The sequence below is a fragment of the Eubalaena glacialis genome, chromosome 4 (assembly GCF_028564815.1).
Source record: "Eubalaena glacialis isolate mEubGla1 chromosome 4, mEubGla1.1.hap2.+ XY, whole genome shotgun sequence".
NCBI classification, from domain to species: Eukaryota; Metazoa; Chordata; class Mammalia; order Artiodactyla; family Balaenidae; genus Eubalaena; species Eubalaena glacialis.
The window spans coordinates 55,828,553-55,853,103 of NC_083719.1; the positions used below are offsets into that span (position 1 = coordinate 55,828,553).

The following is a 24,551-nucleotide window of genomic DNA, read 5'->3' on the forward strand; positions in this document are numbered from 1 at the left end:
AATGAAGTACTGATATATGCTACAACACAGATGGATCTAGAAAACATTATGCTGAGTGAAAAAGGATACACACAAAAGATCACATACAGTACGATTCTATTTATTCAAAATGTCCAGAATAGGCAAATCCAAAAGAAGATAGAAAGTAGTTTAGTCATTGCCTACTGCTGGGAGGTTGGGGAAAATGAGGGTATGTGATTTTCTTGGGGTTGGGGGGTAGATAATGAAATTATTCTAAAATTGATTGTAGGGACTTCCCTGGAGGTCCAGTGGTTAAGACTCTGCACTTCCAATGCAGGGGGCGCAGGTTCAATCCCTGGTCAGGGAACTAAGATCCCACATGCCATGCAGTCTGACCAAAAACAAATAAAATGAAATGAAACAAAATGAAACGAAATGAAATGAAATGAAATGAAATAAAATTGATTATAGTGATGGCTACATAACTGTGAATATAATAAAAACTAAAACCACTGACCTGTGCACTTTAAATGGGTGACCTGTATACCATGTAAACTGTATCTTAATAAAGCTTAATTATTAAAAATATTTAATAGCCCCAAATTGGAAACAAACCAAATGTCCGTCAACGGTTAAAATGAATAAACAGATTATGGTATATGTATACAATGGAATGAAATACAGCTACAACCACACACAACAATGTAGATTAATCTCACAAAGTGCTCAGCAAAATAAGCCAGCCATAAAGGAGTATGTGTGTGATTCTATTCACAAAATTAAAAAATTTGATGACCTTATAAGTCAGGAAAAGGGTTACCCTTAGGAAAGGGATTGGTAATGACTAGAAGGGGATAAAAGGAAACTTTAGGATTGTGGTCTTTTTCTTGATATTAGCGTTGATTACACAAATGTGATCACTTTGTGAAAATTCATCAATCTGTAGACTTCTAATATGTGTACTTTTTTTTTTTTTTAATTTTTTTAATTTATGGCTGTGTTGGGTCTTCGTTTCTGTGCGAGGGCTTTCTCCAGTTGCGGCAAGCGGGGGCCACTCTTCATCGCGGTGCGCGGGCCTCTCACTATCGCGGCCTCTCTTGTTGCGGAGCACAGGCGTCAGACGCGCAGGCTCAGTAATTGTGGCTCATGGGCCTAGTTGCTCCGCGGCATGTGGGATCTTCCCAGACCAGGGCTCGAACCCGTGTCCCCTGCATTGGCAGGCAGATTCTCAACCACTGCGCCACCAGGGAAGCCCTAATATGTGTACTCTGCTGCTTGCATAGTTCAATAAGAAGTTTACACTAATAACAACAACCAAACAAAGCCATGAACCTTTGCATAATATGAACCTGAAAACACGGCAAAATATGGTGCATCTGGGTACTAGAACTATGGATGAATTTTGCCCCCTCTTTCCTGTCTAAAAAATTTAAAAATAAACATAACTTATGCCAATATTTTATATATAATTATTTTTCAAAATACAGTTGGCCTTCTGTATCCAGATTCCACATCTGCAGATTCAACCAACTGCAGATCAAAAATATTAGAAAAAAGGAATTCCAGAAAGTTCCAAAAAGCAAAACTTTAATTTGCTACATACCAGCAACTACTTACATATCATTTATATTGTATTAGGTATTATAAGTAAGCTAAAGATGATTCAAAGTACACAGGAGGATATGTGTAGGTTATATGCAAGTAGTATGCCATTTTCTATAAGGGACGTGAGCATCCCTGAATTTTGGTACCTGCAGGGATCCTGAAGCCAATCGCCTGCAGATACCGAGAAACGACTATATTTCATAATTTACAGAAAACATGCAGAGAAATTTGAAGTGCAGAAGGGGGAAGCTTAGAGAGTTATCAGATGACTGGTCTCAAAACACATTACCAACTATTAATTTAGTTTCCATTATCGTTTCGGTCATTAAAAGGGGAACTTCATCATACTGCACAAATATATCAGGGTTATACAACAGCTGAAGAGTAGCTTTAAAGTAAGAATATTGGTGGAGGAATGTACAGATGATATACTTATAAAATTACATCTTCAAGTCAGTTGTTTAGTTTCTTCTATAGATTAGTTAACTAAAAATTCAAGTATCACATCATAATCTTAGCATGCCATATTAGTTTCATTTGTTCAAAACTTTAAAATTTCCTGCTAAATTACAATAGAACATGTCTGCAACAGACAGATGCATAAAACGAGAAGTTGGGAGCCTCAGTCCCTAAGGTCCAGTTTGGCATTTATCACACCAGACTTTCACTGTGCACAAAAATAACCTATTTTTTTTGTCTTTCTTTTCCTTTTTTTTTTTTGGGCTGGGGGAGTGGGGGGTATTATCCTTTCTTTTTCCATCTCCTACAACCCATTTTATTTCAAATCAAAACAGAAAGACTAATGAGATCGGAAAATAATTTAGAAAAAGTTTCATTAAATTAGAAAATGTACACATTCGTCCCTTGATAGCCATGGGGGATGAGTTCCAGGATACACCCCCATCCTGCCCTGCCACTGAACACCAAAATCTGCGGATGCTCCAGTCCCTTATATAAAATGGCACAGTACTTGTATGTAACCTATGCACATCCTCTCATATACTTTAAATCACCTCTAGGTTACTTATAATATCTAATACTATGTAAATAGTTGTCAGCATGCAGTAAATTCAAGTTTTGCTTTTTTGGAGCTTTCTGGAATTTTTTTTTTTCGAACATTCACAGTTGGTTGAATGCATGGGTGCAGAACCCATGGATACAGAGGGCCAGCTGTAATAAAAATAACCTAATAATATGAAAGATTTTTAAATGCACTACAACTATACTTAGTGGGGACAATACAAGAGTAATTTTAGCCTTAGATAGCTGTATTGTTTAAAACTGTAAGGTACAGACATACCTTGTTTTATTGTACTTTGCAGATACTGTATTCTGCACAAATTGAAGGCTGGGGCAACCCTGTGTTGTCAGATAGTAGCTAGCTTTTCTCAGCAATAAAATATTTTAAAATTAAGGTATGTACACTGTTTTTAAGACATAATGCTATTACATATGTACTAGAACACAGTATAGTGTAAACATAACGTTTATATGTACTAGGAAAACAAAAAATTCATGACTTGCTTAATTGTGACACTCACTTCATTGCAGTGGTCTGGAACTGAACCTGCCTATAGTTTTCAACTCTTAGGATATACCTAACATAAGAAACCACTTTTTAGTCACAAACGAAACAAAGTCACAAAACCACAAAGTGACTGTCAGGAAAGATGCTGAGTGATCACTTACCATATAGTAACCAGTATGATAACCACTCATGTACCAAGAGATTAACATACTTCCCAAAGCATCAGCATCATCCAGAGAATCTGGACATATGGGAGGTGGTGGGGGAATTATCTGGAAAGAGAAAGATACACTTTAAAATCAGTAGACAAAAACATAAGGTCTGGAAACCTATTTTATGTACAGAATGCTGGATGTTAGTTGTATCTTTCCCTACATTCCATGTCATCTCCTAGTTAAAATTTTTTTAAAAATCTGGGATTTGGAGAAAGCCAACCAGTAACAACAACAAGAGACCAATAAAATTAAATTGAACAAGAATCAAAAGGCAACAGGTCACATAAAATATTTAAACATTTTGCTTTCATTAGACCTATTTTTCTGTTCCATTATGAAGCTATAGGTAAAAACCAAGGATAAATACTTCTATAGTTTTCCTCAAAAAACACCCACACAGCGTTTCAAGTAAAAGTTCTGGCTAGAACATCTGCACTGCCCCCACCCCAACACAGTCTGCCAAAAAGTGTCTTCGTATTTTGCCTATTGTTGATATCTAAAAGTCTGCCATTAGATATCTGGACAGTCTACGTGATCAGACCATGCCTGGAAGGGTAAAACATTAATCTTAAGGTACGGTGTAATTAAATCCTTTTGGATAGGTGCTATCTCCCTTAGAATGAGATACTGCTGCCAGGAAGGAAGCATGAATAATATGGGCTATAAGAGGACTGAGTCTGGGTAGCAGAAGGTCATTAAAAACAAAAACCCTGGGACTCTCCTGGTGGCTCAGTGGTTAAGAATCCGCCTGCCAATGCAGGGGACACGGGTTCAAGCCCTGGTCGGGGAAGATCCCACATGCCGCGGAGCAACTAAGCCTGTGTGCCACAACTACTGAGCCTGCGCTCTAAAGCCCGTGAGCCACAACTACTGAGCCCACGTGCCTAGAGCCCATGCTCCGCAACAAGAGAAGCCACCGCAATGAAGAGTAGCCCCTGCTCGCCGCAGCTAGAGAAAATCCGCGCACAGCAACGAAGATCCAACGCAGCCAAAAATAAATTTTAAAAAACCCAAAAAACAAAAACAAAACCCTGAAGTTTAGTCCGAATTTCTACCCATCAGAACCTGGCTGTGACATTTCCGAACTACCTATGTTCTGCTAAATCCCAAACTGTGTATGAAAGCAAAGTTTAATCTGAATTCTTTTGCACTTACTGGTGGTCCAGAAGGAAATGGAGGCAGCCAGCATGACGGGAAGGGTGGCGGCGGCGGCGGGCCACTGAATTTTAGACCTGGCTGTAAAGAACATTTCAAAGAAAGACCAATTTAACAGTTTCAATATGTAAAGAGCAAAAAAGAATTCAATGTCAAAAGAATCGAAATAATTGCCCAGAATAATATCTATATTACTCATATCAAAAAGGTTAAATAGAATTTCACGTACCAAATGCTGAAGTCATATAGACTCATAAATTTAGATTTTTCTCATTTCCTTTCTATGTAGACATTCAGGCAGTAAAGCCAAAGAAAAATTTAAAATTACCTAATAAATCAGAGACCGTATACTCAGCAAGACATTTCCATCATAAAAGACCATATCTCCCGCAATTTCATTAACTAAATCGCATAATCTATTGGACGTCCTTTCAATTACATATGCTAATTTAGAGCATATATTATAAAAATTAGTGTCTCTCACTTAACAAGAAAAATCAGCCCCCTGAGACCAATGAAGCATGTTTGTTATGTATATAAATTAAGAGGTCTGACCATTCTGAAAAATGTAATAGAATATAAACCTCAACAAGGAAGCTCTCAACGGGGAATCCTAAGGAAATGTTTTAATGTCATGCTTGATTTTAAAAATCTTTATTATTATCACTGCCTGAAGAAATCAATGCTTTATACAAAACTACTGGACAGGGACTTGGATTCCATGATATAACCTAAACTAAAAATCCTTTTTGTTTAAGTTGATTTGCTACTGATAACCAAAAGAACCATGAATAAAAACAGTATTTACATTTTGCTCTACGAAACAGTCTGGGAGCTTCTTTGGATTTCACCTGTATCAGATGTAAATATTGTGTTCTCTTCCAATTTTTATATACCTTATACAAGTGACACAGGGAACTACAGCACAACATCCAGCTGATGATAAAATATTATACTTTCAAACTTAAGTTTGCTAAACTATTTTTTTTAATTAATTTTTATTGGAGTATAGTTGCTTTACAATGTTATGTTAGTTTCTGCTGTACAGCAAAGTGAATCAGTTATACATGTACATATATCCCCTTTTTTGAATTTCCTTCCCATTTAGGTCACCACAGAGCATTGAGTAGAGTTCCCTGTGCTACACAGTAGGTTCTTATTAGTTATCTATTTTACACATAGTACAGTATATATGTCAATCTCCAAAAGTTTGTTAAGTTATTACTCTAATATACCTAATACTCTATCAAAATTGTTAGGAAAGGCTTTCATTATAAACTATTCCGCATTACTATCTTATTTCCTTTTCAAAGAATTCTCAGGTATGTATTTACAACATCTATGGAAAGCTACGAAAGTTTCATGAGGGAAATCCCTAGCGGTCCAGGTGGCCCAGGTTCAATCCCTGGTCCGGGAACTAAGATCCTGCAAGCTGCAGGGCGCAGCCAAAAAAAAAAGTTTCGTGAGAAAAGCTACAATTCACTTAATGGAGGGGCTGGATGTTCCAATACTATATTAACTATTTCCTGGGAAACCTTTTCTGGGTAGAAGTTTACCTTTCCTGGTCCCAGACCTGATCCTGGCATATGGGGTGGTGGAGGGAGAAAAGAGTTCCATGGAGCAGCGTTTGACTTGATGCTATTTGGTTTATTTACAGGAGATCTGGAGGAGTTCTCGCTTTCATCTGTTGAAATTTGACTTTCATTTTCATTCTTTTAAGAGAAAGAAATACATGTATTTTTGTTATAAAGGCATCATTAAGAAAAATATAATGCTTCAGTGGATCAAACTGACAACCAGTTTTACTGCTTAATTTCTCATCTAGTTTCTGCTTCCAAGAATTCCATTTTTTTATCCTTACCTCCCGAGCATTCTGTTCTATATTATTAGCTACTTCAGAGGTTGTGGAAAGTAGATCAGACAGATTTTGCTCCTCTCTATTTCCATATCCAGTGTAAATGACAACACAGGTTTCTCTCTTAAAGTCAATCGAGGCAATGGTAGCTGGGTAAACACAGCCATCTTCTGACCAAATGGCAGCACATTTGTCACCAACTTTCCACTATAAAAGAAACCAAAGATAGACACACACACACACACGCACATTTCTTTAAAAGAGGGTAAACTATAATCTTGTTTGGGTGGGGTAGGGTTGGGGGTAGAGGGGACAGTCTCCGGTTAACTGTTCTGGGAGGCAGAATGTTATAGTGAAAAAACTTGGGGCCAAAACCACAGAAATCTGAATTCTAATATAAATATAACATGACATAGTCCTGCCGTTTATATAATCATGGACCAGTTTCTTAATCTCCTTGAGTCTTATTTTCCTCATCTGTTAAGTGGGTGTAGTATAATCTGCCTCACATATTTGTTGTGAAGAACAGAAAGGAGGGGAAGCATGTAAAGTGTCCAGTACGCTAGCCCAGCACATAGCACGTGCTTATCAAACATCAGCTCTCTTCCCCCTTGGTAATGATGAAACTAAAGCAACTAATGAGACACCAAAATAATTAGCCTCTATGTGGACTGTTTTAAATAGCAGAAATGACTCTACCCAGAATATCTGGTCCCCAGGTATTAACAGTTTTAGGATTTTTGAAGGAAAAAAAAGGATACCTCTCTCAGTTTTAGAAAAGTCAAACACTGCCAATTCAGCTTAAGCCTTCAGGTACTTCTTCCAAGTTGCACTGCCTTCCTCCCCTCTACCCCCAACATAAACACTGTCCTGAATTTAGTATTTATCATTTCCCCCTAATTCTTTATATTAACATGCATGTTCCTAAACAATAGAAAGTTTAATAGGTGCTTTAGAAATTTTATGATTATATGTCAATAGAAAACACTGTCCTAATAATTTAAAGGTATTTTATACTATTTAATAAGGACAGTAACAAGAAATTCTTTGAAGTTAAATCTCAAGGTTTTAAAATAACCTGCTTCAAGGGAGCTGTGGTATTCTTTCTTTGGCTTTTATTCTTCTTAGCAGGTTTTCTTTTAGGTGTGCCTTTTGGTTTTTCTGAAACTTCGGAAATGTCACCGTTCTTTAGAGCGTGCTATGAAAACATGAATAGAAACGTACATGTTACAGGGTGATATATTGAAAAAGTCACAATATAACTCAGTCACTATAAACTGGTCTCCAGGCCCCACCGTCTCAGATAGCTTCTATTTCCTCTTTTCACTATCCCACATGCTACAGAAACTGCTCTTGAAGGTATCATATATCTGACAATCAGCTCTAAGGACCCTTTTAAGCAAGTCTCCTCACTCTCAACCTTTCCATAATATTAGACTCTGTCAATCATTTTTCTTTTTGATAGTCACAACATTTTTGATGACATAGCAATGTTGGGCCCTAATGCTTTTATTACTTCTCTGATCAAGTCTAAAACTTGGGCATTTCCAACAAGAACTGGCCATCCTTCTCTACCAGCTTATGATCATCTATTCCTATTACTTCAATTATACTTTCTTTGCAAACAAACTTCCAAAGTTATTATCCAGCTCTGACTTTTCTCCTTAGTTCAACATTTCCAATTACCAATTTCATATCTTCACATTTACCTCAAATGCAACACAATTAAAAGTAAACTATCTCTTGCCCAAATCAGTTCTTTTTCTCTGCTCAGTCAACTTCCGCATGCAATATCACCAACCCCGTCCCACATCGAGCCCCATTTTAATCTGCGTTTTACAGAACTCTCTCGGTAACTCTGCATTAGTGTTATGTCTAGTCTAAATGTATGTTGGAAAGCGTGTTATTGACAAATTTAGAGTTCAGCTTCAAGGATGACATACAGATCTGACCTTTACCTCACGCTACAGGAGTGACTAGGGATGGAAGTGGACTCCATGCTTGGTGCTCTGTATGAGTGTATGCTCTGTGCCTGGACTACTGATGGCCCATGTATGATGATCAATAAGACTAAGCACCTTAGTGGGGAAAATGATGATATTGGACAACTGTGTAAATGTCTTGCTTGAGCCAGAAAAAAATAGACTTCGCCCTGCAAAAGAAATGTATATTCCTTGACATTCACCACCATCAGGAACACTTGACTTGATACCTCATAGGATCTGGGGAGGATTACATTAATTTAATGTATGTAAAGCACGTGGAACAGTGCCTAGAACACTGTAAACACTCTGCAAGTATTCATTACTGCACTAGGCTATTTATCCTCAATATTATTTCAATAAAGCCTTGTTAACTGTTTCAAAAGTATAATTCAGATTGTCCTTCCACTAATCTGAATTAGAAGACTATGATAGTTTGATACAGTCTAAACACATTAAAAATTATAAACGTTTAAAACTCTGCTTAAATTGCCTCTGTTAAAGGGATGACACATAGACTGGTTACCAACTTCTAAAGGAAGATAACTAATTTATCTAACCTGTTATCTTTTAATCTTCAAAATTAGACTGAGTAATATGTACTTTAACACTTTACTGTAAGTATGCTATCATTTTTTTCCCCGAACGAGTACACATGAGGAAATAAGGAAAAGAATAAATAAGCATTTCATACCTTAAATGAAGCCACAGCTTTATCATAAGCTTTTATCAATGCTGTATCATCCCAAATGTCAGAATCATCACTCTGGGAAGGGTAAAGAATAAAAACAATTCATGTTTGGTTGGATTTCATCAAAAATGTGTGTTAGTAACAAGTAATAAGACCTATCTTAATTCAGACATGATGAAATTACATTAAAAATGGGTTTTTTAAATCCTAAATAAACCACAAGAAGCCTACCTGCTTAGAGATTATGGGACATTACCCCCAAAGCTAGACATACGTAAATGTTCTAAGAGTGCCATGAAGTAAACACTCCACAATTTAATTCCTATCCACCACCTGTAAGTGGATCTGCTCAAGGGTAATCCACGTTTCAGTCTTTTCTAAGAGCAGATAAAGGGTTTAGTTTGGCAGAACGGGAAAACAACCGGCCACCAGGGATTTAAGACATACTGACACACAAAAGAATAATATAAAATAAATATGATAAAATATTAAAACACAAAGTACAAACAAATGTTTTAATTCAAAAGTGGGAAGGAGAGGCTGAGAAACACTCTTGCCATAAACCCCTCTCCCGGTGTGGAGACCCACAGTCAGGAGTGAACTCACCACCTGGAGCTTTTTCCTGAGGGGCAACGGGTCTGAACCCCAAATTGGGCACCCTAGGTTTTAAGACCAGCACCTGAAAGATGAGTTCCCAAAACGTCTAACTTTAAAAACCAAGGCGATTCACATCCGCGAAACCCACACGGGAACAGGAACTGAGAGGGTTCCCATGCTTGGAACCACCCCTCCCCGCCAACGACCCAGCGCAGAAGCAGCTGACTGAGAGGCGCCCAGACTTTCTGTCAGAGGCTCATGTGCTTATCTTAAAGTGCTGACCTGCAGAGTAGGCATTTAATTTAACATACATCTAGGGACCTGCTGGGACACTAAGGACAGAGGCTAGCAGCACCATCTTTATGCTATCTGCCTCACTCCAGCCAGCAAGGGCCATCTTTGCCCTCTGCTGCTCTCCACAGCAGCAGTAACTCCTAAAGGGGAGCTTTTATGCACATCTGATGTCCCAGTTTTTATGTCTGGTGTCCTGGTTTTTACAGCTGCAGCCCAGGGTGGGGCTTACTGTGTTCTTGGGTCCCGTGGGACTGGTAACAATCAAAGAGACAGTCCCAGTTTTTATGTCTGGTGTCTTGGTTTTTACAGCTGCAGCCCAGGGTGGGGCTTACTGTGTTCTTGGGTCCCATGGGGTTGTTAACAATCAAAGAGACAGTCCTTGGCGGGCTACCACCCCCAGGAAACTGCACAGACAGCAGACTGAAACACACCCCATTCTTTCTGTGAAAAAGGCCTATTTGCTTGTAAAGGAAATTAGTCTTGAGGAGGAGGCTTCTAGTTTGGTGCATAGCTAGGGATCTACAAAGATGCTCAGAGGCTACTGGATGCAACATCTGCACTCTCTCTCTGCCTGGCTCAAGCTCACTGTACCTCCCAGAAAGGAGCTTAATGTAAAATGTGACATCAAAGACAAAATGTGGAGGGGAGTAAAAATGTAGAGCTTTAGAATGAGTTCAAATTTAAGTTATTATCAACTTAAAATAGATGGTAATAAATATAAGTTTTTATATGTAAGACTCATGGTAACCACAAGGCAAAAATCTATAGGAAATACACAAAAGATAAAGAGAAAAATATCTAAGCATACCATTAGAGAAAACGATCAAACCACAAATGAAGAGAGGAAAGAAGGAAACAGAAGAACTACAAAACCTCCAGAAGAAATTTAACAAAATGGCAATAAGTACATACCTATCAATAATTACTTAAAATGTAAATGGACTAAATTTAAATTCTCCAATCAAAAGACACAGACTGGTTGAATGGATAAAAAAACAAAACTCACCTATATGCTGCCTACAGGAGACTCACTTCAGATGTAAGAACACACATAGACTCAAAGTGAAGAGATGGAAAAAGATGTTCCATGCAAATGGAAATGAAAAGAAGGCTGGGGTAGCAATACTTGTAAGACAAGTAGACTTTAAAACAAAGACTGAAATAAAAGGTAAAGAAGAGCACTACATAATAATAAAGGTGTCAATCCATGAAAAGGATACAACATTCAGAAATATTTATGCACCCAACACAGGCGCCCCTAAATATATAAAGCAAATATTAACAGACCTAAAGGGAGAGACAGACAATACAATAATGGTAGGGAACTTTAACACCCCAGCAACGGATATATCATTCAGATAAAAAATCAATAAGGAACCATCTGCCTTGAAAGATATGTCAATCAGATTAACTTAATGGGTATATACAGAGCAACAGAAATACACATTCTTCTCAAGTGAGAAAGAACATTCTCCAGGATAGATCATATGTCAGGACACAAGTCTTAATAAATTTAAGAAAATGGGAGGGGTGAGATGTGACAGGGTGAGAGAGTGTCATGGACATATATACACTACCAAATGTAAAATAGATAGCTAGTGGGAAGCAGCCGCATAGCACAGGGAGATCAGCTCGGTGCTTTGTGACCACCTAGAGGGGTGGGATAGGGAGGGTGGGAGGGAGGGAGATGCAAGAGGGAAGAGATATGGGAACATATGTATATGTATAACTGATTCACTTTGTTATAAAGCAGAAGCTAACACACCATTGTAAAGCAATTATACTTCAATAAAGATGTTTAAAAAAAAAAAAAAAGAAAATGGAAATCATATCAAGCATTTGTCTGACCACAGTGTATGAAAGCAGAAACCAATTATAAGAAAAAAACTGGAAAATTCACAAATACATGGAGATTAAACAACATGCTACTGAACAACCAATAGGTTAAAGAAGGAATCAAAAGAGAAATCAAAAAATACCTTGATACAAATGAAAACAGAAATGTAATGCACCAAACTTAGCAAAAGCAGTTCTAAGCAACAAGTTCACAGTGATAAATGCCAATATCAAGAAACAAGAGGATTTCCCTGGTGGCACAGTGGTTAAGAATCCGCCTGCCAATGGGTTCAAGCCCTGGTCCAGGAAGATCCCACATGCCACGGAGCAACTAAGCCCGTGCGCCCCAACTACTGAGCCTGTGCTCTGGAGCCCTCGAGCCACCAAATACTGAGCCCACATGCCAGAACTACTGAAGCCCGTGCGCCTAGAGCCCGTGCTCCACAACAAGAGAAGCCACCGCAATGAGAAGGCTGCACACAACAAAGAGCAGCTCCCGCTCGTCGCAACTAGAGAAAGCCCGCGTGCAGCAACGAAGACCCAATGCAGCCAAAAAGAAAGAAAGAAAGAAGAAAAAATCTCAAACAACCTAAGTTTCACCTAAGTATTAGAAAAAGAGGAACCCAATGAAACTCAAAGTTGGTAAAAGGAAGGAATTAACAAAGATCAGAGTGAAAAGAAATGAAACAGAAACTAAAAGACAATAGAAAAGATCAGTGAAACTAACAGTAGGTTCTTTAAAAAGATAAAATTGACAAACCTCTAGATGGACTCACAAAGAAAAAAACATAAGACTCAAATAAATATAATTGGAAATGGAAGTGGAGACATTACAACTGATACCACAGAAATACAAAGGATCTTAACTAACTACAGTCATCCCTCAATATCCGCAGGGTACTGGTTCCAGGACCCACCATAGATACCAAAATTGATGCTTGCTCAAGTCCTTTATATAAAATGGCATAGTATTTGTGTACAATCCTGCATACTTTATTGTTAGTAATACCTAATATAACGTAAATGCTATGTAAATAGTTGCTGGCATGCAGCAAATTCAAGTTTTGTTTTTTGGAACTTTCTGGAAATTTTTTTTTACCCAAATATGATTGATCTGAAGTTGGTTGAATGTGCAAATGTGGAACCTTAGGATATGAAAGGCTGACTGTACTATGAACAATTATATGCCAACAAATCTGACAACCTAGAAAAAATGGACAAAATTCAAAGAAACATACACCCTACCAAGAGTGAATCATGAAGAAACAGAAAATCTCAATAGACCAATTACTAGTAAGAAGATTGTTAGAGGCCTTTGATTATTAATTGAAACAAAAGTTCAAGACCAGATAGCTTCACAGGTCAATTCTTTCAAACATTCAAATAAGAATTAATACTAATCCTTCTCAAACTTTTCCAAAAAAAAAAAGAAGAGGAAGGAACACTTCCAAACTCATTTCATGAGGCCAACATTACCCTAATATCAAAACCAAACAAGGACACCACAAAAAAAGAAAACTACAGGCCAACATCCCTGATTAACACAGATGTAAAAATCCTCAACAAAATATTAGCAATCCGAATTCAACAACACATTTAAAAGAATCTTATACCATGATCAAGTGGGATTTATCACAGGGATGCAAGGATGGTTCAACATTCACAAATTAATCTATGTGATACATCACATTAACAAAAAGAAGGATGAAAATCATATGATCATCTCAATAGATGCAGAAAAAGCATTTGACAAAATTCAACATCCATTTATGATAAAAACTCTCAACAAAGTGGGTATAGAAGGAACATACCTCAACATCATAAAGGCTATATACATGACAAACTCACAGCTAACATCATCCTAAATGATGAAAAGCAGAAAGTTTTTCCTCTAACATCAGGCACAAGACAAGGATGTCCACTCTTACCACTTTTATTCAGCAAAGCATTAGAAATCCTAGCCAGAGCAATTAGGCAAGAGAAATAAATAAAAGGCATCCAATTTGTAAAGGAAGAAATAAAAATGTCACTATTTGCAGATAACGTGACATTATACATACAAAGCCTTAAAGACTCCACCAAAACACTGTTAGAATAAACAAATTTGTAAAGTTGCAGGACACAAAATCAATATATAAAAACGTGTTGAGTTTCTATACCATAAAAACAAACTATCAGAAAGAGAAATTAATACAATCCCATTTACAACTGCATCAAAAAGAATAAAATACCTAGGAATAAACCTAACCAAGAAAAAGAAAGACTTGCACACTGATAACTATAAGATATTATTAAAGTAACTGAAGAAAATAGAAATAAATGGAAGGATATTCTGTACTCATGGACTGGAAATATTAATATTGTTAAAATGTCCATACTACCTAAAGCAACCTACAGATTCAATGCAACCCCTAGCAAAATCCCAAAATTTGTATGGAACCACAAAAGACCCCAAATAGCCAAAGCAATCTTGAGAAAGAACAACAAAGCTGGAGGCACCATGCTCCCTGATTTCAAACTATATTACAAAGCCACAGTAATCAAAACAGTATGGTACTGGTATAAAGACAGACAAATCAGTGGTACAGAATAGAGTGCCCAGAAATAAAGTCACACATATATGGTTAATTAATATATGACAAAAAAGCCAAGAATATATAGTGGGGAAAAGACAGTCTCTTCAATAAATGATGCAAAAAAAAAAACTGGACAGCCACATGCAAAAGAATGAAACTGGACCATTGTCTTATACCACATATAAGAATTAACTCAAAATGCTACTGTAAAGGACAGGAAACTATTCAATATCCTGTGATAAAACATAATGGAAAAGAATATGAAAAAGAATGTATATATATATGTATAACTGAATCACTTTGTTGTACAGTATAAATTAACACAACACTGTAAACGAATTATATTTCAATAAAATAAATTTTTAAAAAAAGAATTAACTAAAAATGGATTAAAAACTTAAATGTAAGGCCTAAAATCATAAAACTCCTAGAAGAAAACATAGGCGGTAAGCTCCTTGATATTAGTCTTGGCAATGATGTTTTTGGATTTGACACCAAAGCAAAAGCAACAGACAAAAACTAACAAGTGGGAATACACCAAACTTAAAAGCTTCTGCATAGCAAAAAAAAAAACAAAAAAAAAAATCAACAAAATGAAAAGGCAGCCAACTCAATGGGAGAAAATATTTGCAAATCACTTATCTGATAAGGGGTTAATATCCAAGATATATAAAGAACTCATGCAACTCAAGAGCAAAACCCCAAACAATTCAACTAAAAATAGGCAAAAGGGACTTCCCTGGTGACGCAGTGGTTAAGAATCTGCCTGCCGATTCTAGGGACACGGTTCAATCCCTGGTCCGGAAGATCCCACATGCTGTGGATCAACTAAGCCTGTGCATCACAACTACTGAGCCCACGCACCATAACTACTGAAGCCCACGTGCCACAAATACTGAAGACCGTGCACCTAGAGCCCATGCTCCGCAACAAGAGAAACCACCAGAATGAGAAGCACGTGCACCACAATGAACAGTAGCCCCCGCTTGCCACAACTAGAGAAAGTCCACGTGCAGCAAAGAAGACCCAACACAGCCAAAAATAAACAAAATAAAATAAACTTATTTAAAAAAAAAGGGCAGAAGATCTGAATAGACATTTTTCCAAAGAAGACATACAGACGGCTAACAGGTACGTGAAAAGATGCTCAACATCACCAATCATTAGGGAAATGCAAATTAAAACCACAGTGATATATCACCTCACACCTGTTAGAATGGCTATTATCAAAAAGACAATAACTGGGCTTCCCTGGTGGCACAGTGGTTAAGAATCCGCCTGCCAATGCAGGGGACACGGGTTTGAGCCCTGGTCTAGGAAGATCCCACGTGCCACGGAGCAAGTAAGCCCATGTGGCACAACTACTGAGCCTGCGCTCTAGAGCCCACGAGCCACAGCTACTGAGCCTGCGTGCCACAACTACTGAAGCCCGCGCACCTAGAGCCTGAGCTCCGCAACAAGAGAGGCCACACAATGAGAAGCCTGCACACCGCAACGAAACAGTAGCCCCTGCTTGCCGCAACTGGAGAAAACCCTTGCACAGCAACGAAGATCCAACGCAGCCAAAAATAAATAAATAAATTTATTAAAAAAAAAAGAAAAAAAAGACAATAACAAGTGTTGATGAGGATGTAGAGAAAAGGGACACCAGTACACTGTTGGTAGGAAATGTAAACTGGTGCAGCCACTATAGAAAATAGTATGAATGTTCCTCAAAAAATTAAAAATTTTACAACAGATAAGACATGGAAACAATCTAAGTGTCCAACAATGGGTGAATGGATAAAGAAAATGTATACAGGGACTTCCCTGGTCGTCCAGTGGTAAAGAATCTGCCTTACAATGCAGGGGACGTGCGTTCAATCCCTGGTCAGGGAACTAAGATCCCACATGCCGGGGCAACTAAGCCCATGTGCCACAACTAGAGAAGAGAAACCCGCATGCCACAACTAGAGAGAAGCCTGTGTGCTGCAATGAAAGATGCTGCATGCCTCAACGAAGATCCTGCGTGCCACAACTAAGACCCTACACGGCTGAAAATAAATTAATTAAATAAATAAATAATAAATAAATCTTTAAAAAAGAAAATGTATACAGGTTTCCCCCACTATATGAAAGTAGTGTTCCTATGAAAGCTTTTGTAAATGGAAATGGAGTAAAGCAGAGAATCAATTATGTTAGAACACAACTTGCTAATGGATAAACAAAATAAATCAGGATAAAGTACAGATGCTCACAGGCACAGTTCAAAGCTATGGTGGCTTGATGCTGAGATGTTGAGTGTAGCTCCTGGGGAAGGAGCTTGGTGGTGCCACTCTCACTGCTTGGGTTGCCTGCTGCCTCTATAATGGCTTGCTGCAAAACAAAACACTGAATGTTATTTTTGCTTTTCACCTTTTTTTATTTTATTTTTTCATAAAAGCAAAAATCCTCTTTGGATTTCCTTCAGTTAGTGAAAATAGTTACTAATGTAGGTCTTTTATAAAAGTGAAGTGGTATAAAGCAAACTTTTAAAAAGCAGGGGATAACTGTTCATATACAATAGAATATTATTCAGCCATAAAAATGAAATCTTGTCATTTGAGACAACATGAATGGATCTTGAGGTCATTACACTAAGTGAAGTAAGTAAGACAGAGAGACGAATACCATGTGATCTTACTCATTTGTAGAATTTAAAAACAAAAAACAGAACAAACAAAAAAACCCCAACCTCATAAATACAAAGAACAGATTGGTGGTTTCCAGAGGTGGGGGTGGAGGGGATGGGGGAGGGGACTGAAACAGGCAAAGGGGGTCAAAAAGTACCAACTTCCAGTTATCAAGTAAATAAGTCACGGGGATGTAATGTGCAACACGGTGCCTATAGTTAGTAACACTGTATTGCATATTTGAAAGTTGCAAAGACATAAAATTCTCAACACAAGGAAAAAAATATTATAACTATGTATGGTGGCAGATATTAACTAGACTTACTGTGATCATTTTGCAATATGTATAAATAGCAAATCATTATGTCGTACAACTAAAATTAATATAATGTTATATGTCAATTATACCTCAATAAAAAAAGGAAAAAAAAAGGGAAAGGAATGTATGGTGGATGATCATGGAGGAAACAGGCTAGGAAATAAAAACTAAAAGGATCTAGATAGATAGAAAAGAGAATAGAAAGCACTCCAAGGACAACCATGAGCCAAAAAGAGCATGTAAGGAAAAATAAACACACTGACTGTATGATTCCACTCATATGAGGCTCCTAAGTAGTCAAATTCACAGAAACAAAGTAGAATGGCAGTTACCAGGGGCTGTGGGAGAGCAGGAAACAAGGAACTGTTCAATGGGTAGAGTTTCGGTTTTGCAAGATTAAAAAGTTCTGGAGATCTACTGCACAACACTGTGAATATACTTAACACTACTGAAGTGTACACTTAAAAGTGGTTAAGATGATAAATTTTATGGGTTTTTTTTTACCACAATTAAAAACAAAAATAAAACAAATTGTATTTGACAGATCAGTGAAGCAACAAGTCCAACTAGACTCATTCTCACGCTACAGAGTAGTTGAAGGTAAGTTTGGATACATAATGTTGGTGATGGGAAGACAGGTTATAAAACACCATCAATTAGTATGCTGGATTTTGTACAATATTAGTCAATCAATGAGCTCCGAAGAAGTTTGCTATAAAACTCATTTAGTTGTAAAGTGAATTTTTGTCATTTTCTTGTTAATCTCCATTATACATAGAAAATATGTTCTGATATAAAACTGTTAATCTTGCTATATGATAAAAAGTACTTAAAAATCATTAAGTCATTTTGCAGATAAGGAAAGTAATCACAAACAGGTAATTGACTTGTTCAAGGTTATGCTGCCCCTTGGAATGGGAGATGTTTCTTAAAGCAGAAGATATATCAATTCTGCAAATGGAAAAGGTACTACTAATAAAGGAAAGTGTACTCCACTGTATCAATAGAAGTGGGCACTCTTAAAAGTAGGATACAAATACATAGGAACCCAAACTCATCACATTAAAACTGTTACAAGACATTTCAAAATGAACAGCAAACAAAGACATCCATACAAAGCTATTATGAGAAGAAACATTTTAGGTGATAAAACTTCTCAACTGACAATCACAAACAGAAGAAAATACAATAACCATCTGAAATTAAATTGTCTTAAACTAGCATTCGCAATATGGGAAAAAACACCTTGAATCAAAATTTCTAAAAACTCAGATGAGAAAAGAAGGCAAAAGGGAAAAAGTCAAATGAGGAGTTAAACAAAATCAAGAACGAAATGGAAGAAAAAGTAATACTGACTGCAAGGTACCCAAAGAAGAATACATTTGACTGAAAATCTAATGGGTACCAAGGAAAAGACATGGAAAAAAAAAAAAGAGAAAGAAAATAAGTGAAGTGGGGACTGGCAAAGAATATTTAACGTATGTATAAATGGGGTCCCTGAAGAATAAAAGCTAAACAAATAAATAAACAAAAGTCTCTAAAAAGAATTCTCAGAGCCTCTAAGCAAAAAGATCAAGTCATTTACAAAATACAGAAAACTAGTTAGTATTAGACTTCCTCATAGAAATTTATGGGAAAAAAGTATGAGCCAAGGATTTTATATACACCCTAGCTGTCCTTCAAGACTAAGTTGTTGTGTGTTTTTTTTTTTTTGGCTGCACTGCACGGCTTGTGGGATCTCAGTTGCCCGACCAGGGATTGAACCCAGGCCCTTGGCAGTGAGGGTGGAGTCCTACCCACTGGACTGCCAGGGAATTCCCAAAAAGATACAGTTAAGAGAATGAAAAAATGAATGAACTCACAAACTGGTAGAAAATATTTGCAAATTACCTATCTGATAAAGGTTTTGTATCTAGCATACACAAAAAAACTCTCAAATCTCAACAAAAAATAAAATAATTCAATTTAAAAATAGGCAAAAGATTTGAACAGACACTTTGCCTAAGAAGATACATGGATGGCAAATAAGCACATGAAATGACAATCAACATCATCAGTCATTAGGGAAATGCTAATTAAAACCACAACAACAACAAGACACCACTACACATTAGAATGTCTAAAATTAACAAGACTGACCATACCAAGTGTTAGCAAGGATGTGGAACAAATGGAACTTTTCATACATTGCTGGTTGAAACGTAAAATGGTACAATCACTTGGAAGAAAAGTTTGGCAGCTTCTTAAAGAATCAAAATAGTGGACTTCCCTGGTGGCGCAGTGGTTAAGAATGTGCCTGCGAATGCAGGGGACAGGGGTTCAATCCCTGGTCCAGGAAGATCCCACATGCCTCGGAGCAACTAAGCCTGTGTGCCACAACTACTGAGCCTGCCCTCTAGAGCCCACAAGCCACAACTACTGAGCCCACATGCCACCGCAACTACTGAAGCCCGCACACTCTAGGGCCCGTGTGCCACAACTACTGAGCCTGCATGCTGCAACTGCTGAAGCCCACGCACCTAGAGCCTGTGCTCCGCAACAAAGGAAGCCACCGCAATGAGAAGCCCGCGCACCACAACGAAGAGTAGCCCCCCCTCCCCACAACTAGAAAAAGCCCGTGTGCAGCAACAAAGACCCAACGCAGCCAAAAATAAATAAATAGATAAAAATAAATAAAAACAATAAAATTCAACTTAAAAAAAAAACCAGAAGAATTAAAATAGGGAGTTCCCTGGTGGTCCAGTGGTTAGGACTCTGCACTCTCACTGCCGTGGGCCTGGGTTCACTCTCTGGTCAGGGAACTAAGATCCCACAAGGCATGGGAAAAAAAGAAAAATTAAAAAATTAAAATATATCTACTCCATGACCTAGGTGTTTGCCAAAGAGAAATGAAAGCATATGCCCATACAAAGCCTTCTGCACTAATACTCATGGTGGTTCTATTTGTAACAGCCCCAAACTGAAAGCAACCCAAATGTTCATGAACAAGTGAATGGATAAACAAATTGTAGCATATTCGTGCAACAGGATCCTACAGCAATGAAAAGAAATGAATGACTGATATACACAAGAAAATGGATGAAACTCAAAATAACTATGCTGAGTAAAAGAAGCCAGATAAAAAAGATTCCATATTTGTACAATTCTAGAAAATGCAGACTAATCGATGGCGGCAGAAAGTGGGTCAGCAGTTGTCTGGGGACAGGAGATGAGGAGGGACGAAAGGGAAGGATTACAAAGGGGTGTAAGGAAATCGAACCATCCCACACACTGGGACCACACGGAGAAGCCGAGACAACATGAAGAAAAGAGATGGCCTGTCAATCCCTAGCAGCTCAGTCCCCAGCTACTGTAGCTCCGAGTACTATGTGGATGCAACTACACGAAATGTCTGAAGGAGAACGGCCCACCAAGGCCTTCACAAATTCCTGACCCACAGAAACTATGAGAGAGAATAAAAAATGATTACTGTTTCAAGCCACTAAGTTTTGGATGATTTGTTACACAGCAATAGCAAAGAGAACAGACCATCAGGACTGCCTTTATATCTGTTTCTCAGTCACCAAGAGAAGCCCACCTCCTTCCTTGCAGGCATTTCAAAATGAAATGTTTTCTTCTCCATATCCCTCAAATTACTGTACCAGAGGTGAGGAAGGAATCTTCCTTGTTCCTCACTTCCACTTCCAGATTATTCTTCCTCCCTAAAAACTCCCAGGTTTGAAAATCCTGTCACCAAACTCCACTGTCCACTATCCCTCCTCATTGCAATCATCTATATCTTCCTGGGTCACTCTTCCTCATTCCTTGAGGTTTATATCCCAGTACTCCCTCCAACACTAATCCTGTCATAATTTTTGGTTATTTAAAAACCCATGTACAGGGACTTCCCTGGTGGCGCAGTGGTGAAGAATCCGCCTGCTAACGCAGGGTACATGAGTTCGAGCCCTGGTGTGGGAAGATCCTACATGTCGTGGAGCAACTAAGCCCATGCACCACAACTACTGAGCCTGAGTTCTAGAGCCCGTGAGCCACAACTACTGAGGCTGTGCGCCACAACTACTGAAGCCCGCGCACCTACAGCCCGTGCTCCGCAACAAGAGAAGCCACCACAATGAGAAGCCCTCGCGCCACAACGAAGAGTAGCCCCCACTCGTCGCAACTAGAGAAAGCCCGTGCACAGCAACAAAGACCCAATGCAGGCAAAAAAATAATAAATAACGATAAAAAAGTATTACTCAAAAATAAACCAAATAAATTAAGAGATAATTAAAAAAAAAAAAAACCCATGTACGTGATCCTTCCAATACCCTACCCTTGCTACGTCTTTAAACACTTCGCTACCAATGACCTTTTATAGTACCCAATCTCAGCTACTCACTTCTATGGTCTTTATTATAACCATTAACTATAATCTCTCCATAAACTCAACTGCAAGAATCCTACTCTCCAACTACCACCTTCTAGGCTCTGCAACTTATTCCTTCTAGTAGGTTGATGATGACAATCATTCCACTTCACTGGGACTGGTAAAACAGTGATCCTCAACTTTTTAAACTGTTTCTCACCATGGTAATGTCCTCACTTCCTTTCTTAGCCAGCTTTAATCCCACCATCGGTCATTAAGACAACTCCCTGTACCGCCCCCTTCTCACTTCATACTAGGTAAAACTACAACCCTATTAATTTCACCTATTCATTTACTTTGTGTCTGCCCTCACACACCTGAATTTGAATTTAGCTAGCGAAAAATACAATCATGCTGCCTAGTCTCTCTTTTTTTTAAAATAAATTTATTTATTTATTTATTTCTGTCTGCATTGGGTCTTTGTTGTTGTGCACGGGCTTTCTCTAGTTGTGGCGAGCAGGGGCTACTCTTCGTTGTGGTACGAGGGCTTCTCACTGCGGTGGCTTCTCTTGTTGCAGAGCACAGGCTCTAGGCGTGCAGGCTCAGCAGTTGTGGAGCACAGGCTTAGTTGCTCCGCGGCGTGTGGGAATCTTCCCGGACCGGGGCTCGAACCCTTGTCCCCTGAATTGGCAGTGGATTCTTAACCACTGCGCCACCAGGGAAGTCCTATCTAGTCTCCTTTAAACTCATAACCACAAATCTGAAGTAGGCCTTTAATGTTGCCTAGCAACATTTCCACTACATTTCCCTAACGCAACACTCATCCACTCTCCTAGAGGTTTACTTCCTACCTTCTCTCTTCTCTAACCTCCGACACCTGCCCCCTACCCCCTCCTCACTAGTAGGCTGATGACCTTGCTTCTTTTACTGAGAGAACAGCAACAATCAAAACAGAATTTTCATAATCTCCTGTCACTATATCTGCCCATCCACACAAATCTGTACCCATATAACTGTCACCACATGAACTGTCAATATTTCTAACAAAGACTAAATCCATTCCCTCTTACTACGCTAGAATGTTGCTTGCGCAATTCTCTCCCTTCCTGCAACGTCAATTATACCGTCCTTACTGGATCTTTCCTATCAGCCCAGAAACATGCTGAAACATTTCTCCCAACTTAAAAACAAAAACACAATTAAGAATCCTCTTTATCTCACTTCCCTCTCCATCCATTGGTCAATTTCTCTATCTTCCAGTACCCACAATAAAACTTGAAATATTTGCTCACATATGTTGCCTTGAATTTCTCCTCTCCCACTCTCGAACTCGCTCCAATCACATTTCACCCAAGAATGAGTTCTAATCTTACCCCCTTATAAACCTGCCTTACTTGCAGTCTTCCTCATCTCCGTAAAAGGCAACTTCATCTTTTCAGCTGTTCAGAGCAATCTTGCAGTATTGACTTTCCTCTCTCAAGACTGTATTATCGTATACCCGTGCACAACCTGTTGCCTCTGATTTCAAAATATATCCAGAAGCCAAGTAACCTGCTGTCCACTGCTAACAGCGGGATTATTCCAAGAGACTCCTAACTGGTTTCCCTGCTTCGCCCTGGCCTGCCCCCGCACACCTCCCAGTCGGAGAGAGAGGTGGAAGATCAAGGCACAATCTAGTAGCAATAGGGCCTAGGCTCAAAGTCATTAGGGAGCTCAAACTGGGCGAGGAACGAGCTTGCGGCTGAGGCTCCCAAGTGGGGAAAGATGTAGAAACATGCGGACCCACCGCCCCGCAGTGAGCCGACTGGCCGGGGAAAGAGCGCGGGGGGCTGGTCGGGGAGAGTGCCGCCTGCGACCTCACCTGGCCTGTGCCGCGCCGGAACAGCACCGAGTCTTCCGGCTCTGGGACGCCACTGCTGCTGCCGCCGCCGCCACCCATCGCCATGGCTAACCTGCTGCCGGGTACGCAGCGCGGGCTAGGTCCCTTGGCGAGTGACGACTTCCGCCGCCCGGCCTCCGGGAGCGGAAGAGCATGGCGGCCCGAGGGCCGCCGGCCGGCGGGGAGGAGTCCCCGCGTTCTCTGCCCGGGGGCGCCGCCTACCCTTGTCGGCTGCGTTGGTGTTTCTTCTCCGTATCCTCTCAATTCTTTGATTTCACTTTTTCGTCTGTTCCTAGAGTGACTCGACCAGAGGTTTTTTTTGTTTGTATTAAACAATAAATCCTCTTAGGAAACTAGCGTTCGTTGCAGGTCACTTAGAAAATATGGGTAAGCAAGCAGTAAAATAAAAAGCAGTCCCTTGGTAACCAATAATAATATAGCTACCATTTTTTAAAAGTGCTTAAAAAAAAAGTGCTTTTAAGAGTTTTATATACTTATTTTAATTTTATTTTCACAACCCTATGAATTAGGGGCTATTTTCTCATTTAAAGATGGGAAACAGAGGCACAGAGCGTTTACACAAATGCCTGGAATCCAGCATCTCTGTAACATTTCCCAGCCTTGGCATTTAGTTTAATATCTCTTATCCCAAATCTTCTCTAGTAACTTTTTAAAAAAAATTTATGTATTTATTTGTTTGTTTATTTATGGCTGCAATGGGTCTTCGTTGCTGTGCGGGGGCTTCTCATTGCGGTGCTGCAGAGCACGGGCTCTAGGCACGCGGGCTTCAGTAGCTGTGGCTCGCAGGCTCTAGAGCTCAGGCTCAGTAGTTGTGGTGCACGGGCTCAGCCGCTCCGCGGCATGTGGGATCTTCCCGGACCAGGGCTCGAACCCGTGTCCCTTGCATTGGCAGCCGGATTCTTAACCACTGCACCACCAGGGAAGCCCTCTAGTAACTTTCTGAATTTAAAAACATGAGATGAATTGTTGTATTCTGTTTAAGAATGTGCTTTTTGTTTGCTCGTTTTTTCATGTTTATCTTTACATGGGTCAAGCAGGCTT

The 24,551-nt window shown here is 39.0% G+C and overlaps 1 protein-coding gene across 3 annotated transcripts in view; it reads right to left on the reverse strand.

Annotated features, from left to right (window-relative positions):
* The window catches only part of LOC133089751 (survival motor neuron protein), a 48,401-nt gene extending 24,799 nt beyond the window's left edge, over positions 1 to 23,602 (reverse strand). For all 3 annotated transcript variants that reach the window (XM_061187889.1, XM_061187887.1, XM_061187888.1), the window contains exons 1-7: positions 23,472 to 23,602; positions 8,996 to 9,067; positions 7,398 to 7,517; positions 6,326 to 6,526; positions 6,021 to 6,176; positions 4,465 to 4,545; positions 3,256 to 3,366 (exon numbers count right to left, since the gene is read on the reverse strand). In XM_061187889.1, the coding sequence (XP_061043872.1) occupies positions 3,256 to 3,366; positions 4,465 to 4,545; positions 6,021 to 6,176; positions 6,326 to 6,526; positions 7,398 to 7,517; positions 8,996 to 9,067; positions 23,472 to 23,555 (825 nt within the window). In that variant the 5' untranslated portion in view covers positions 23,556 to 23,602. The remainder of the gene's footprint in view (positions 1 to 3,255; positions 3,367 to 4,464; positions 4,546 to 6,020; positions 6,177 to 6,325; positions 6,527 to 7,397; positions 7,518 to 8,995; positions 9,068 to 23,471) is intronic.
* Between the last annotated feature and the right edge of the window lie 949 nt (positions 23,603 to 24,551).